Source organism: Physeter macrocephalus, chromosome 2 (genome assembly GCF_002837175.3).
Source record: "Physeter macrocephalus isolate SW-GA chromosome 2, ASM283717v5, whole genome shotgun sequence".
NCBI classification, from domain to species: domain Eukaryota; kingdom Metazoa; phylum Chordata; class Mammalia; order Artiodactyla; family Physeteridae; genus Physeter; species Physeter macrocephalus.
Genome location: NC_041215.1, coordinates 72248373 through 72263195, shown reverse-complemented (window position 1 = coordinate 72263195; position 14823 = coordinate 72248373). Strand labels below are relative to the sequence as shown.

At 34.1% G+C, this 14823-nt stretch overlaps 1 protein-coding gene across 1 annotated transcript in view; it reads left to right on the top strand.

Annotated features, from left to right (window-relative positions):
• SCN7A (sodium voltage-gated channel alpha subunit 7) overlaps positions 1–14823 on the top strand; it is an 86728-nt gene that overhangs the window by 55224 nt on the left and 16681 nt on the right. Inside the window, exons 16-19 of the mRNA XM_024122325.3 lie at positions 2617–2722; positions 4473–4627; positions 6976–7149; positions 10408–10515. Of these exons, the coding sequence (XP_023978093.2) occupies positions 2617–2722; positions 4473–4627; positions 6976–7149; positions 10408–10515 (543 nt within the window). The remainder of the gene's footprint in view (positions 1–2616; positions 2723–4472; positions 4628–6975; positions 7150–10407; positions 10516–14823) is intronic.

Here is a 14823-nt window from a genome sequence, read left to right as displayed (position 1 = left end):
GACGCGCAGGCTCAGCGGCCATGGCTCACGGGCCCAGCCGCTCCGCGGCACGTGGGATCTTCCCGGACCAGGGCACGAACCCGCGTCCCCCTGCATCGGCAGGCGGAATCTCAACCGCCGCGCCACCAGGGAAGCCCTATCATGATTTCTTACTGTTGATTGATGGCATTGTTGATAAGGAAGTAAAGCAGTGCTGAAGTTCCAGAGTTAGATTACCCATTCAATCCTAACTATAGCATTCCTTGCTCCTGATTTTCTGCTGCTGATCAAGTTTCTTAAACTTTCTAAGCTTCAGTTTCCTCCTCTGTAAATGAGGATAAACTTGTATCTATTTCTTAGAGGAGATAGAAAAATTAAGAAAAATAGTTCAATAGTGCATAGAATAATGCCCATATATAGTAAGCACTTAGTAAACATCAGATAATATAATTATAATAGTCTGTCCGTTAATAAGCAAGCAGCATGGTTTGATGAAAAGCATATTGAAGAAAACTACATTTTAAAAATCTATGTGTATTATTGGAGAAATCACCAAACTCTCCTGGGCTTTATCATGTTTAAAATATAAATGGGACTAGAAGAGTGCTAAGTTACCTTCATGCTTGCTAAAATTTTAAGATTCTTGTCAGTTCATTTCTGCAAAGTATTATAGCATATATAATTGAGTTGGACTAAAAGAACAAAGGAAAAAACCACCAGTTTGAATTGTGAACATTTTGCAACTTTATAAACACGGGGTGGTGGGGGAGAAGGGTCATATTCAAAGAAGGGCAGATACTGCTGTTCACTTAGCTTTTAAAATGTATACCCTATGGGATACAGTCTTACTGTCTTCATTTGCAAGCAGCATAATGTGTTAGTAGGAGCTATCATTTAATACAAAGCTACATCTACAGAGATCACATCTGCACTGTGAGCCCCTTGCATTGGACCTCACTAGAGAATCGTTTTAGTTCATTCACTGGCATGGGGAATGGCAGAGAATATCTTTTTCCAGGTCCCCAAAGTCTCTGACACCATCTTATCTCCCAGACCTCTTCTGGCTTGGCAGCTGCTCTCTGCAATAACTTATCAAATTGGCCTTCTACAAGGAATTAAGTTTCAATTATTCAAAGTCCCTCTAGTTTCTAGTGCAGGCATCTTTGTTTCCGAGAAACATTTTCACTCCTTATCACACCCCATATTCTCAGGTTCATTTTCCTTTAATTAATACCATTATTAGAAAATGAAAAGTATTCTTCTCCAGCACACTTCTATATCTTCACTTAAATATATATGAATATTTATAGAGTGCTAGCTGATTTTATTTAAATTATAACAACACTATAAGGCATGTACTACCATCCATTTCTCAGTAAAATTACTATTTATCACAACACATCATGTGGAAATGGGAAACTTCTTGCCAATCTCATTAGAAAGTTGGAGATACGAAAATACATAGGAAAGATGGAAATTAACATAACTGTAAATGTTGAAGTTTCAGAAGTTTTCATTTAAGCTGCATAATTATTTGATCTTGTTGATTGGTTAACTACTCAAAGAAGATTTATTCATTTATATATTTTGTTATATATTTATAACACTTTCCAGATTATGTAGCCCAAGAGTACTTAGGATGTTGATCTACCAAAAGCCAAAGATGAAATATAAAAATTACATGTGATCTGATAATTCAGAGATTCATGCTGTCTTTGGTATTTAAACTTTCATATTTTATTACAAATATATAACTATATAAATTTCATAAAAACATAAAATTTAAATCAGATTTTGAAACTTGTTTTTTCATAATGTAGCAATATATATTGACCATTAAATAATCTTTTACTAAAATGATTTATAATTTTGAATCTTAATTGATTTATTTATAAATTTAGAATAGTAAGTACTCACACAGTTTTGGGAAAATGTCATCAAATAATTTGTGTGCAAGGGTTTTAAAAACTCTAATAAAGCATTTAAATATAAAATGTATAATTTTCAATTATTGAATGCTCAAACATGATATATTAATTAATTTATTGTCTACTCCCAAATCAGTGTGTTGCTATGCCCTTATTTTATCAATAATAAAGAGAATACAAAGGGAAATGAAATAATTTTTCAAAAGATTTGCTTATTTAAGAGTAATATCCTGCTGGATATTTTATTTTTTTAATTGAGCACCATGATGTCTTACAATTGACCGTATATGGTTTAAAGCAAACAAAACTTCTAATTTTATTTCCTTGACACTTACTGTGCAAAAGACAAAGAGGTAAAACAAAATATTTATAATTTTCTTTTTTATATACTCTACCTAGATCTTTCCTTTCAGGAATTTGAGATAGCCTGCACATCTTTTAGGAGAACAGTGTTATTAACTATATGTTAATTTTAATCTAAAAATTATTTTATCTTAAATTAATTTTTAAAATATTGTTTAAAAACTTCAAGTCCCAGAGATATGTATGCATTTTAATATCAATTATGAAATTGGCCTGAAGTCTTTTACGCCTGACAGTAGTCTTTCTGTACATAATTTTTCTTTTTTCTGAAAATAAAATAAACTTTAACTACAGTGAATAAATGAAACTTTAATCACAACCTACTTGGTGGGATTTTACTTTTCAGAAGGTAAAGCAATCTAGCTCATCTGAATGCAGTACGGTTGATATTGCTATCTCTGAAGAAGAAGAAATGGTCTATGAACGTGGAAAGCCAAGGCGTCTTAAAAACGGTAAAAAAAAAAATTAATTCCTTTGAAAATTGTATTGAAATTAGACTAAATTTCTCTTAACCTAAATAATACTATTGAATATGCTTTTAATTTTAAAGAGTTTATTAATTTGACTAAGGAATACACACACATGAGCATGTTTGTGTGCATGCACATGTACACATGCCCATATGAATCCTGATGGAAACTTATAATAAATATCTAAGAAAAAGTCAGGATTTGGTAAAGAGAGGAAGGGCCTACTTCCTAGGGAGTCTAATGAAGTAGTTAAGAGTGTTAGTTCTGAAATCAGACAGCCTGAGTTCATATGCCAGCTCACCATTTACTAGCTTTTACTTACCCTCTCTCTGGCTCATTTCCTAACATGTAAAATGAGAATAATAATAAGACTTTGGGATTATTAAGAAGATTAAATTAGTGTATGTGTGTGTGTTTTTATAACTCGTGGAATGGGGTCAATATTTAAAATACTCATAGGAAAACAAATCACATAATGGTCATGTATTTTTATATACCACATGAATATTAAGAAATGTATGGGGCTTCTGTCAGTTGACTGACTCACTAGATATGTAGCATGCAACCCTCAATGACTTATAATTCAAATTAGTTTCCTAACAAGATTAACAAATAACTGTATGTTCTGAACATTTGAAATCACTGTAAATCATCAAAATGGTAATTGCTAAATGTTCAAATTCCTATATTCAAAAATAAGAATCCGCTCTTGGTAGCTTGAGTTATAGCACTTGTATCATACAAGACCAGGGAGGAAACATTTTCTATATTTTTCTGACCAAAGATGTATAAATTGACTCTAGGTAAAACTCCACCCACCTCCATTCTTCATTCTCTTACCTGTTAATCATACCCTTCTCAAGCCTCACGTTTTCCTTATGCTAACTCTCTTGACGAGAAGGTAGAATTCAACCTCATACACCAGTACCCCACCCACAAATTACTCCATAAGCCAAGCTTAGCTCCTTAAATAGTCTCAATCAAAATTTCCATTCCCATGCCACCTAAGAGCTGGGATCGATTTCATTTACTTAACTGATATTATACCTCTTACTATGTCATAAATATTTGTATATTTAAATGGAAATGCTTGTTATGCCATGTGAATCTTCAGAGAATGACTTTTCAGGCATTATACAAAAATGTAGTATTCAGAAGATGGTGTGTGGGGGCTTCCCTGGTGGCGCAGTGGTTGGGAGTCTGCCTGCCGATGCAGGGGACGCGGGTTCGTGCCCCGGTCCGGGAGGATCCCGCATGCCGCGGAGTGGCTAGTCTCGTGAGCCATGGCCGCTGGGCCTGCGCGTCCGGAGCCTGTGCTCCGCAACGGGAGAGGCCACAACAGTGAGAGGCCCGCGTATCGCAAAAAAAAAAAAAGAAGATGGTGTGTGTGTGTCTTGCTTGTATGTGTGTGTGTGTTTTGTAGGAGTGGGGGTGAGTTCTATTCTCAGACTCTGCCCAGCAGGATAAGAGGATGTTCTAAGTCATCTCTTCCTTTCACAATTTCTTTCCTCCTACCGTTACCAAACTCACAAGTTAAGTTTTTTCTTTTTTCTTTTTCACTTAGTGACCTCAGTGATTGCAGGGGTCACTACAATAGAGGTAAAAATCAAATATTTATGTCAGAAACCACCTATATTAGACTCTGTAAATAAATACTTGCCAAAACATTTGGAATGTTTACTTTTTCATGAGTTTTCTAGATTTCTGTTCTTAATAGTTTCATTCTTGACAGGTTATGGACGAAGATCTTCATCTGCTCAAATCAGCAGAGACTCCAAGAAAGGAAAAATTGGGCAGAACATAAGGAAAACTTGCTGCAAGATAGTAGAAAACAGTTGTTTTAAGTGTTTCATTGGGCTTGTCACTCTGCTCAGCACAGGTGCTCTGGTAAGTGAGAGTTCATATTTTTATGGAAAAAAAATGCATCATGAGTCTACATTCATGAAGTCACCATGCCAAATCATTTTTCCCCAGACTGCTTATTATAGCACCAAATTTCATATTCTAGGATTTTAGTTTTGGAAGACATACATTACAGTTTCTTAGAGAGTCTGTATATGCCTCATTCAATATTAAATAAATAATATAATTTCAAAATATATGAATGATAGCAGGAAAAAAGAATGTTAATAAATACCCAATTTTTCTTATTTTAATAAAGTTTAATAAAATGCACATATTGTGCCAGTACTTTGTTACCCATTCCATTGGAAAGAGAAATATTGCATTTACTTTTTTGTAAAATTAATTAATTAATTAATTAATTTTTGGCTGCGTTGGGTCTTCGTTGCTGCCCGTGCGCTTTCTCTCTAGTTGCGGCGAGCAGGGCTACTCTTCATTGCGGAGCATGGGCTTCTCATTGCGGTGGCTTCTCTTTGTTGCGGGCTCTGGGTGCATGGGCTCAGGAGTTGTGTCTCGAGGGCTCTAGAGCACAGGCTCAGCAGTTGTGACGCATGGGCTTAGTCGCTCCGTGGCATGTGGGATCTTCCTGGACCAGGGCCCGAACCCGTGTCCCCTGCATTGGCAGGCGGATTCTTAACCACTGTGCCACCAGGGAAGTCCCTGCACATACTTTTAAGGACCTTTGAACTACAAATATATTTACCCATTGACCCAAGAATCTTAATTCAGGGAAATTATCTTAAAATCTTCACATGTATTAAATGCATTTACAAGGCTATGCACTGAAGAATTTTTTGTAATAGCAAAAGATTGAAAAACAAAAAGAAACCATATTAGGTGACTGTTTAAATATGCTATGGTACAGTCATCCGATGGGATACTGTGCAGTTACCCAGAAAATACAAGAGCTGTCTGCATGCTGATATTGCAATTCCCCAAGATATGGTAATAAGTGAAAAAAAGAAAGAATAAAGTGCACAGCATGCTACATTCTATGTAAGAAAGGGAGAAAAATAGAATGTATATTGATATTTGCTTGTGTTTGATTAAAGAAAATCAAAGAATGATACACAAGAAATAGTTAATCATGAGATGCACAAAACAGAGAAGATGGGGTCATGGTTGGGAACCAGACTTTGTACTGCAGATATTTTTAAAGTAAACTTTATACTGACATTTACCACACATACTGAAAAGCATGCAAATCATAAGTGTATAGCATAAAAGATTTTCACCAAGTGAATGTACCTATGTAACCATCACTTGGCTTGAGAAATAGAATGCTACCAGGGCTCCAGAACCATACTCTGACCCCTAACAGTTACTTCTTCATTCCACGTGGATAGCCAGTATGTGGACTTCAACTGCCACAGATTGGTTTTACCTATTTTTTAATGTTTTAATTGAAACAGAGGCTTATGTATATCTTTTTATATTATTTCACATTATATACCTATTCAGTAAGTAAATACATGTAATGAATAAAGTCCTTTAAAATAACTTTGGATGATATTTATAATCTGCTTTTATAAACACTTTTACTCCATAATTCATTCAATTGAGTCAGCAGTTCTCTTATTTTATATTTACTTTTATTTAACAATAGGTTTTTAAGAATCACACCATTCTTTACCAAAGATTATTTTCATCCTTGTTTAATCTTTGACCTCAAATGCACTTTGAAACAAGTCTGCCTGAGGTTATTGATACTTTATTGCCGTTTTTTCAGTGCTAAAAAAATACTATGAAATTGCTTTGAATGACATTATCAGAATTTGCTTCCTTCACAGTAAAATTGAAGTTGATCTATTAAAACCGAGAAACTTTAGAAAAACATTATAGTTTTATTTCATATTCATGTGTTTCCAATGGTTTATCTGACAAGCTTTGTGACTTTTTCATGTAATAGCAGCATGGAGTTCTGAAAACACAGGTTTGGGGGGTTTTGTTTCTTTGTTTGTTTACCTCTCCTCCTTTAATCTCAATAGCACATATCTATGAGATGGCTATGTGGAATTAGAGACAAGAACCAGGTCAGATGTGACTAAAGATTCCACCTCTTAAGTTTGATTAACTGATTTGAGAGAGGCTTTTCAGATCACTAATTAGAACACAATTTGGAGGTTCTGGAATCAATGAATGATGTCTGCTACAGGCATAGGATCAGAAAACGGATGTGGCTTGTGTGAATAAATCCAAACCAAGTGAACTAGCCCTTGAGACTACAACCTATGACAATGCTCACCATCTAGAGATAGGATTTCATTCCCCTCTATGCCAAAAGAGCTTATAGAAATTACGTGTACACTAATCCTTAAATTTTTTACCCATAGGCTTTTGAAGATATATATATTGATCAGAGGAAGACTATTAAAATCTTATTAGAATATGCTGACATGATCTTCACTTACATCTTTATTCTGGAAATGCTTCTAAAGTGGATGGCATATGGTTTTAAAGCCTATTTCACTAATGGCTGGTACCAACTAGACTTCATGGTTGTTATTGTACGTATTTTAAAGAAAAAATGTAAAGGCTATTTGATTTACTCTTCCTTCCTTACTCTGATTTACTCTTCCATTTACTTATATCTTTCTTTTCCCTCTCTCTATACAATTTCAGTCACCAACATCCCATATTTCTTCATATGTAATGCTTCACATCCATCCTTTTCTTTTCATTCTAAAATTTTAACAGTTCAGTACTTAACTCCTGATTCTTCTAATCATTGCCTATAAATCTGCTGCTAATTAGAATAGTCTTATTGCAGAATATCTTGAAAATATCAGCATTCTAAAATATTTAGATTGGTTCTACCTTTAAATCATACATTTAAAATTAGACTACTTATCATAACCTTCACCAGTACCATACTGATCCAAGCTACCAGAACTGCCCATTTGTATCACTGCAGTAGATTCCAAGCTGAGATCTTTGCTTCCACCACTGCACGCCTTTGTTCTATTCTCCACATAGCAACCACATATGTTGTACTGTTGTAAAATGAAACTCAGCTCGTCACTTTTCTTGAAATCCTCCAATAAACATCCCTCACTCATAGTAAATTCTACAGTCTTTGCAATCAAAGGCCTACAAGTCTCTACATGATCCAGTCTTATGTCCTGCTACGCTCCCTTTCCCCCATCCTGGTCTATATACTGCTCCACCAGCACCGGAATTCTTGAAGTTCAAAAACCATGCCAAAATTACTTCTATCTTAGTGCCTTTGCACTTATTCTTCCTTCCACCTGAAACTTTTGCTGGCTCACCTCATTTATGTCTGATGAAAAGAAACTGTTGAAGTTAGGTCTTTCTGCCCTACCATATTTAAAACTGCAACCACTGCAATACTCCTTTGTGCTTTCTCTGCTTTCTTCATTTCCTATTAATATTATATTGGGTTGGCCAAAAAGTTCCTTCGGTTTTTAAGTAAAAATAAACGACACATTTTTCATTTTCACCAAGAACTTTATTGAACAACATATTCACCCTTCTGTTCCACTACTTTCTGCCGTTTTTCAGGCAACTTCATAATTGCATCTTCCCAAAACTTTTTATCTTTTTGAGCAAAGAACTGTTCTAGGTGCCTTTTACAGTCTTCCAGGGAACTGAAATATTTTCCATTAAGAGAATTTTGTAAAGACCAAACTAAATGGAAATCCAAAGGTGCAGTGTCTGGTGAATACAGCGGATGAATCAGAACTTCCCAGCCAAACCATAATAGTTTTTGTCTGGTCATCAAAGAAACAAGTGGTCTTGCATTAAACTCATGGAAGATTATGCGTTTTTTGTTGACTAATTCTGGATGCTTTTCGCTGAGTGCTGCTTTCAGTTGGTCTAATTGGGAGGAGTACTTGTTGGAATTAATCGTTTGGTTTTCCAGAAGGAGCTCATAATAGAGGACTCTCTTCCAATCCCACCATATACACAACATCACCTCCTTTGGATGAAGACTGGCCTTTGGTGTGGTTGGTGGTGGTTCACGTCACTTGCCCCACGGTCTCCTCCATTCCACCTTATTGTACAGTAGCCACTTTTCATTGCCCGTCACAAATTTTTTTAAAAAACAGAACGTCTTCATTACATTTAAGTAGAGAATCGCATGCAGAAATACGGTCAAGGTTTTTTTCGCTTAACTTATGTGGAACCTAAACATCAAAGTGATTCACAAAACCAAGCTGGTGCAAATGATTTTCAGGATATTTTGAGTATGCCAGCTATCTCCCACATGGTATAACGGTGATTGTTCTCAATTAATGTCTCAATTTGATCACTATCAACTTCATCTGGTCTACCCAACCATGGAGCATCATCCAGCGAGAAATCTCCAGCACAAAACTTCGCAAAACACTTTTGACACATTTGACCAGTCACAGCACCTTCTTAAAAAACTGCTAAATCTTTTTTTGCATTTCAGTTGCGTTTTTACCTTTCTTGAAATAATAAAGCATAATATGCTGAAAATGTTGCTTTTTTTCTTCCATCTTCAATTTTAAAATGGTTACACAAAAATCACCAATTTTGATAAGTTTTTAAAAAATGCACACAGATATGACAGCTGTCACAATACAATCTAACAAAATTGTTTCAAATGAAGTTAAAGACAACTAAGTGCTACTAGAGCCATCTTACAGAAAAAAAACAAACAAACAAACCTTTTGGCCAGCCCAATATAATTTACTCATTGATTTTGCTTACTGAAAGATAAGCTCCATTAAGGCAAAATATTTTCTCAGTTTGGTTCTCTCCTTATCCTATATGCCTAGAACAATTCATGCCACATATTAGGTGCTCAATAATTTTTCTTGAATGCACAAATATCTCCCTATTCTATAAACAATGATTGAAGCTTCTCAGTCTTTAAATAATGACTTACAATATCTGACCTTTGTCTTCTAAATTAATTCTTGCAATTAACCTTCTACTTCAACCAAACCATACTACACCTGCAACCCACCTTCCTGTTTCCTGGTTATTGTTCTTTTGAGTCCACATCCCTCCATGCTTATATAAATGATACCCTTACTTCAAAGTCCACTTCAAGATAATCTCTTTAGCATGGGGTAAAAGAGATTAATTTTTAAAATTTATATTGCCTTGAAAATACAGAAAATATGAAGATACAACAAAAGTTAATCTTAACTATACCACCTTGCTCAATCTCCATTAATTTTTTAAAATTTGAATCATATTTATACATATATGTTTAGTTTAAAAAATCACCTTAAAATCTTGCTATATTTTTTGGTAATTAGTACCTGGACTTAACAGTATTCATTTCCTTCTTTATGCCTCTTCTCTGAAATCCTATTTTTTATATCATCTTAACCATCTTCATATTTAGATTCATATGTAAATATATTCTGAATTTTGTTTTAATGAATACATTGTGTACTATTACTATATTGCAAATAATCATGTAACTGATTCTTAATTTAATTTAAAAATTAAAAATGGATATAAATATTAAACCTTAACCATAAAGAATCTCAAATATACAAACTTTTGTTTATCTCAATAGCATATATTCCTGTTACCAGAAAATAGTTTTGTTTTATCTTTCTTTCTTTAAGTGATTTTAACACAGAATGATTTTCTTCTATCTTTCTGTAGGTCATCATTAAGATATATTGAAATGTATATTAAAATATTTCATAAGTTTCTTAGTAGGCTTTGACTGTATCTTTTCCATAATAAAATTTTTTTACACATTGTTTTGATTAAAGTTAAAATTAAATTCTCTTCACTTTTTTTGATATACCCAGGTGTTTTGTCTTAGCTTAATAGGCAAATCTCGGGAAGAACTAAAACCACTTATTTCCATTAAATTCCTTCGAGCACTCAGAGTTCTATCTCAATTTGAAAGAATGAAGGTAAGAGAAAAGTTTCTAATCTATAGGTTTTTATTTAGGATTAATAAATCTCCATAAATTAACAATCATTGTTGTCTTCACATTTGTATCTTTAACAATATTAATACAAAAGTCTTACATATTACTAATGAAAAATATAGAACAAAGGCTTATTAGTTATGCTTATTAACATTTTGGGCCTTTATTGCTCATAAGGTATGAAAAGTAATAAAGATAAGCAAAATATTAATAGTTGAGAGAGAAAAAAGTAATACCATTCTAACCCACTGATCATAGAAGTATTAATGAAATTATGTCCATGTTAAAAACATAACTGATAGAAAATGAAATGTTGATCAGTTAGCTAACTTTTTTAAATTATAAGGACATCATACACACTTATTAATTTACCAAATGAAATAACAGTTTGAGTTTTAAAATAAATTCACTTTTAAGCACACGTCACAAATTATGAACTCTTGCCAGTCTTCTCTCTCTCACTCCCATGTTAAAGCTTCTTCTGAACAATGTGAGGAAAACTAATAGGTTGCACCATATAAAATGGCCAATGTTCAATCTTTGGGCCTGTAATGGAAGTCCCATATGACTCAACCTAGGAGAAAAAACAGTCTATGACCACCACAAGTAGTATAATTATATAGCTATTCAGTGATCAATTATATGCAGAAATGGGAGAGTTGTATTTTACCTTTTATTTTGTAATCATACATTTATATTTCCTTGCATTTGTCATTTACATGGATTATTTAACATTAGCCTGCCTATTTGACTAATACTATGAAATATCATATATCCAATGTTGGTGGAAACAATAAGAAATTTATTTATGTTTAAGCTGCATTGTTTTTATAGTTGATACATTGTATGTTACATTTAAACTGCCATTCATTAAGAAACTCAAAACTTAAATTCTTTCCACTTGGTTAAAAAATGGATATTTATTTTTATTTCAAAATTTGATTATTATAAATCCAAACAGAAATATAAATATTAAAAAAATGTATTTTACCAAAAACATACTTCCATAATATGATTATGTGATACACAGTTGTGTATATATGTGTATATGTTTTAAGTATGTTAATTATATTTTAATATATATGCAAATACATGATTGACAATATTTTTGTAATTAATATGAATCTGTGACTGGTCAACCTATTCTCCAAATACATTCGATGTGCTGGTGTTGGGAAAGAAACATTTGATCATGTAGCAAATACAGAAAAATTCCAGTTATCATACACCTAGAAAACAAAAATTTTGAATATTAATTGTAATTTACATTATGACTTACAAAACACTTTATTAACAACATTATGGAATTCCGCAGGTGGTGATATTTCCCAGTGCTTTTAAACCAAAATAAGGAGGAAAATAAGCTGAAAAGGAGAAAATGATTGAAAAGATCTGTAAGATTCAGGAATGACAATACAGCCAAATTTCTAGCATAAATTCAGTTTAGTGATAAGATAATTTCATAGTATATTCTAGGGCTATAAACTACACATCGCCTATTAAAACATAGGGGCTGTGGGTAAGCGAAATGGAGAAATGTTGATCAAAGGGTCCAAACTTTCATTTATAAGATGAATAAGTTCTGGGAATCTAGTGTACAGTATGGTGCCTACAGTTAGTAATACTGCATTGTATACTCGAAATTTTCTAAGAGAGTAGATCTTAAATGTTTCTCACCACATACCCAAAAAGATAATTATGTGAAGTGATAGATGTGTTAATTAGCTTGATTGTGGGAATCATTTCACAATTTATACATATATCAGAACATCACCTTGTACATCTTTAATTTACACAATTCTTGTAAATTATACCTAAATAAAGCAAAACACATGTACATATATACACTAACACACACAAATTAGATAATGAATGTAACTAGACTACTTTTCCTTATTTTGAAAAACACTCTGGCATAATATCAGGGTTTCTTTTTCCTAATAAATTTAGATACAAAGAGGAAAAAAAGTGTCAAAATCAGCAAATTTTTGCCCTCGATTCACAGAAAAGTAGGAAGCGATTTGCTAGGGAAGCTGCCTCTCATAAGTCAAGTGCTGTACTATTTGATGCCATTCATTAATTAGAACGACAATGAGACAGTAGCCATGGACAATTCGAGGTCAGGTAAATAATTATGTTTAGGTCAAGGTCAGATCCAGATCTTAATCTTCATCTCATCCTCTGGAAGTTCTGTAGCTGAATTAACTGAGTATATAAGAAAGCTAAGTGATTACAAAATTAATGTTTTAGGTATTTAATAAGTTTCAGGTCTTCAGGTGCTCTTACTATTTAAATATTTGCTTCAACCATATCTATTGCTTTTATTCTTACATGTGTGTGTATTTTCTAATACACATAGCATTTTTTTCATCAGAAGCATCAGGGGGCCTTTCAAAATATCTAAATGTCAACAAAGGATCTGTGACTTAGTTTTAGAAGTAAAACTAAATGTAATTAAAAGCATAATTAAAAATCAAAATATTAATTCAAGGACAGAAATCTAAGGAATATAAGAAAGAAAGTATAGGCAAAAGGGTACGTATCCAGTAATGGCTGAGGGAAGGAAAGGTTAGAATGGTAGAAGAGAGAAGGGTCCCTCAGGGAAAAAAAGAGAGGGAGAGAGAGAAAGAAGTGAGGTTGGGGAAAAGGAGTCAAAGTATAAATGATAAAGGAAAGATAAAGAGGTAGCAAAGATTGAAAATATTTTATTGGGTGTAGCCACTGGTTTACATTCACCATAACAGCTTTACTGGAGTGATAAGAATAAAATTCTGAATGTATCAATAATATTTAAAGAATGAAGGGCACTGAGGAAATGGAGACAGTGATCATAGATTATTGCTATTATTTAAGTTTAGGTGGTAGATTCATTTCCCAAACTTCCCACTCTGGAGTAGTTCACTAGTGACAGTGGTTCAGAGAGGAGATCTATGATTTTGGGAGGCACAGCTGCACATTCAGTGTTTCTTAACACAGTCTCTTGCCTTGGCTTCAAGGATCTACAATCTCTTGGTCTTCCTCTTATTTCCCCTCCACTTCTTCACCATCTCCTTTGTAGGCTAATCCTCCCTGAAGTTAGAATCCCCAAGATTAGATCTAGGCTTATTTCACTCTCATTTTATATGTTCTCTAAATAATCTCATACGTATACACAGGTTCAGTTGTCTTGCCCATTTCTGGCACAATAGAGAAAATGGAAAAATAAGTTAAATAAGTGAAATAATTATGTATTCTAGTATTTATACCAATCAGCCCTGTTGTCTTTTAATATTTTTTACTACAAAAATTTAGAGAATATCTGGATTTTATATATATATATATATATTTTTTTTAACATCTTTATTGGAGTATAATTGCTTTACAATGGTGTGTTAGTTTCTGCTTTATAACAAAGTGAATCAGCTATATGCATACATATATCCCCATATCTCCTCCATCTTGAACCTCCCTCCCACCCTCCCTATCCCATCCCTCTAGGTGGTCACAAAGCACCGAGCTGATCTCCCTGTGCTCTGTGGCTGCTTCCCATTAGCTATCTATTTTACATTTGGTAGTGTATATGTCCATGCCACTCTCTCACTTCGTCCCAGCTTACCCTTCCCCCTCCCCGTGTCCTCAAGTCCATTCTCTACGTCTATTCCTTTATTCCTGTCCTGCCCCTAGGTTCATCAGAACCTTTTTTTTTCTTTTAGATTCCATATATATGTGTTAGCATACAGTATTTGTTTTTCTCTTTCTGACTTACGTCACTCCGTATGACAGACTCTAAGTCCATCCAGCTCACTACAGATAACACAGTTTCATTTCTTTTTATGACTGAGTAATATTCCATTGTATATATGAGCCACATCTTCTTTATCCATTCATCCGATGATGGACACTTAGGTTGCTTCCATGTCCTGGCTATTGTAAATAGTGCTGCAATGAACATTGTAGTACATGACTCTTTTTTCTTTTTTTCTTTTTTTTTTGGCAGTACGCGGGCCTCTCACCATTGTGGCCTCCCCCGTTGTGGAGCACAGGCTCCGATGCGCAGGCTCAGTGGCCATGGCTCACGGGCCTAGCCGCTCCATGGCATATGGGATCTTCCCGGACCGGGGCATGAACCCGTGTTTCCTGCATCGGCAGGCGGACTCTCAACCACTGCGCCACCAGGGAAGCCCTCATTGAAATTTTGATTTGCATTTCTCTAATGATTAATGATGTTGAGCATTCTTTCATGTGTGTGTTGGCAATCTGTATATCTTCCTTGGAGAAATGTCTATTTAGGTCTTCTGCCCATTTTTGGAT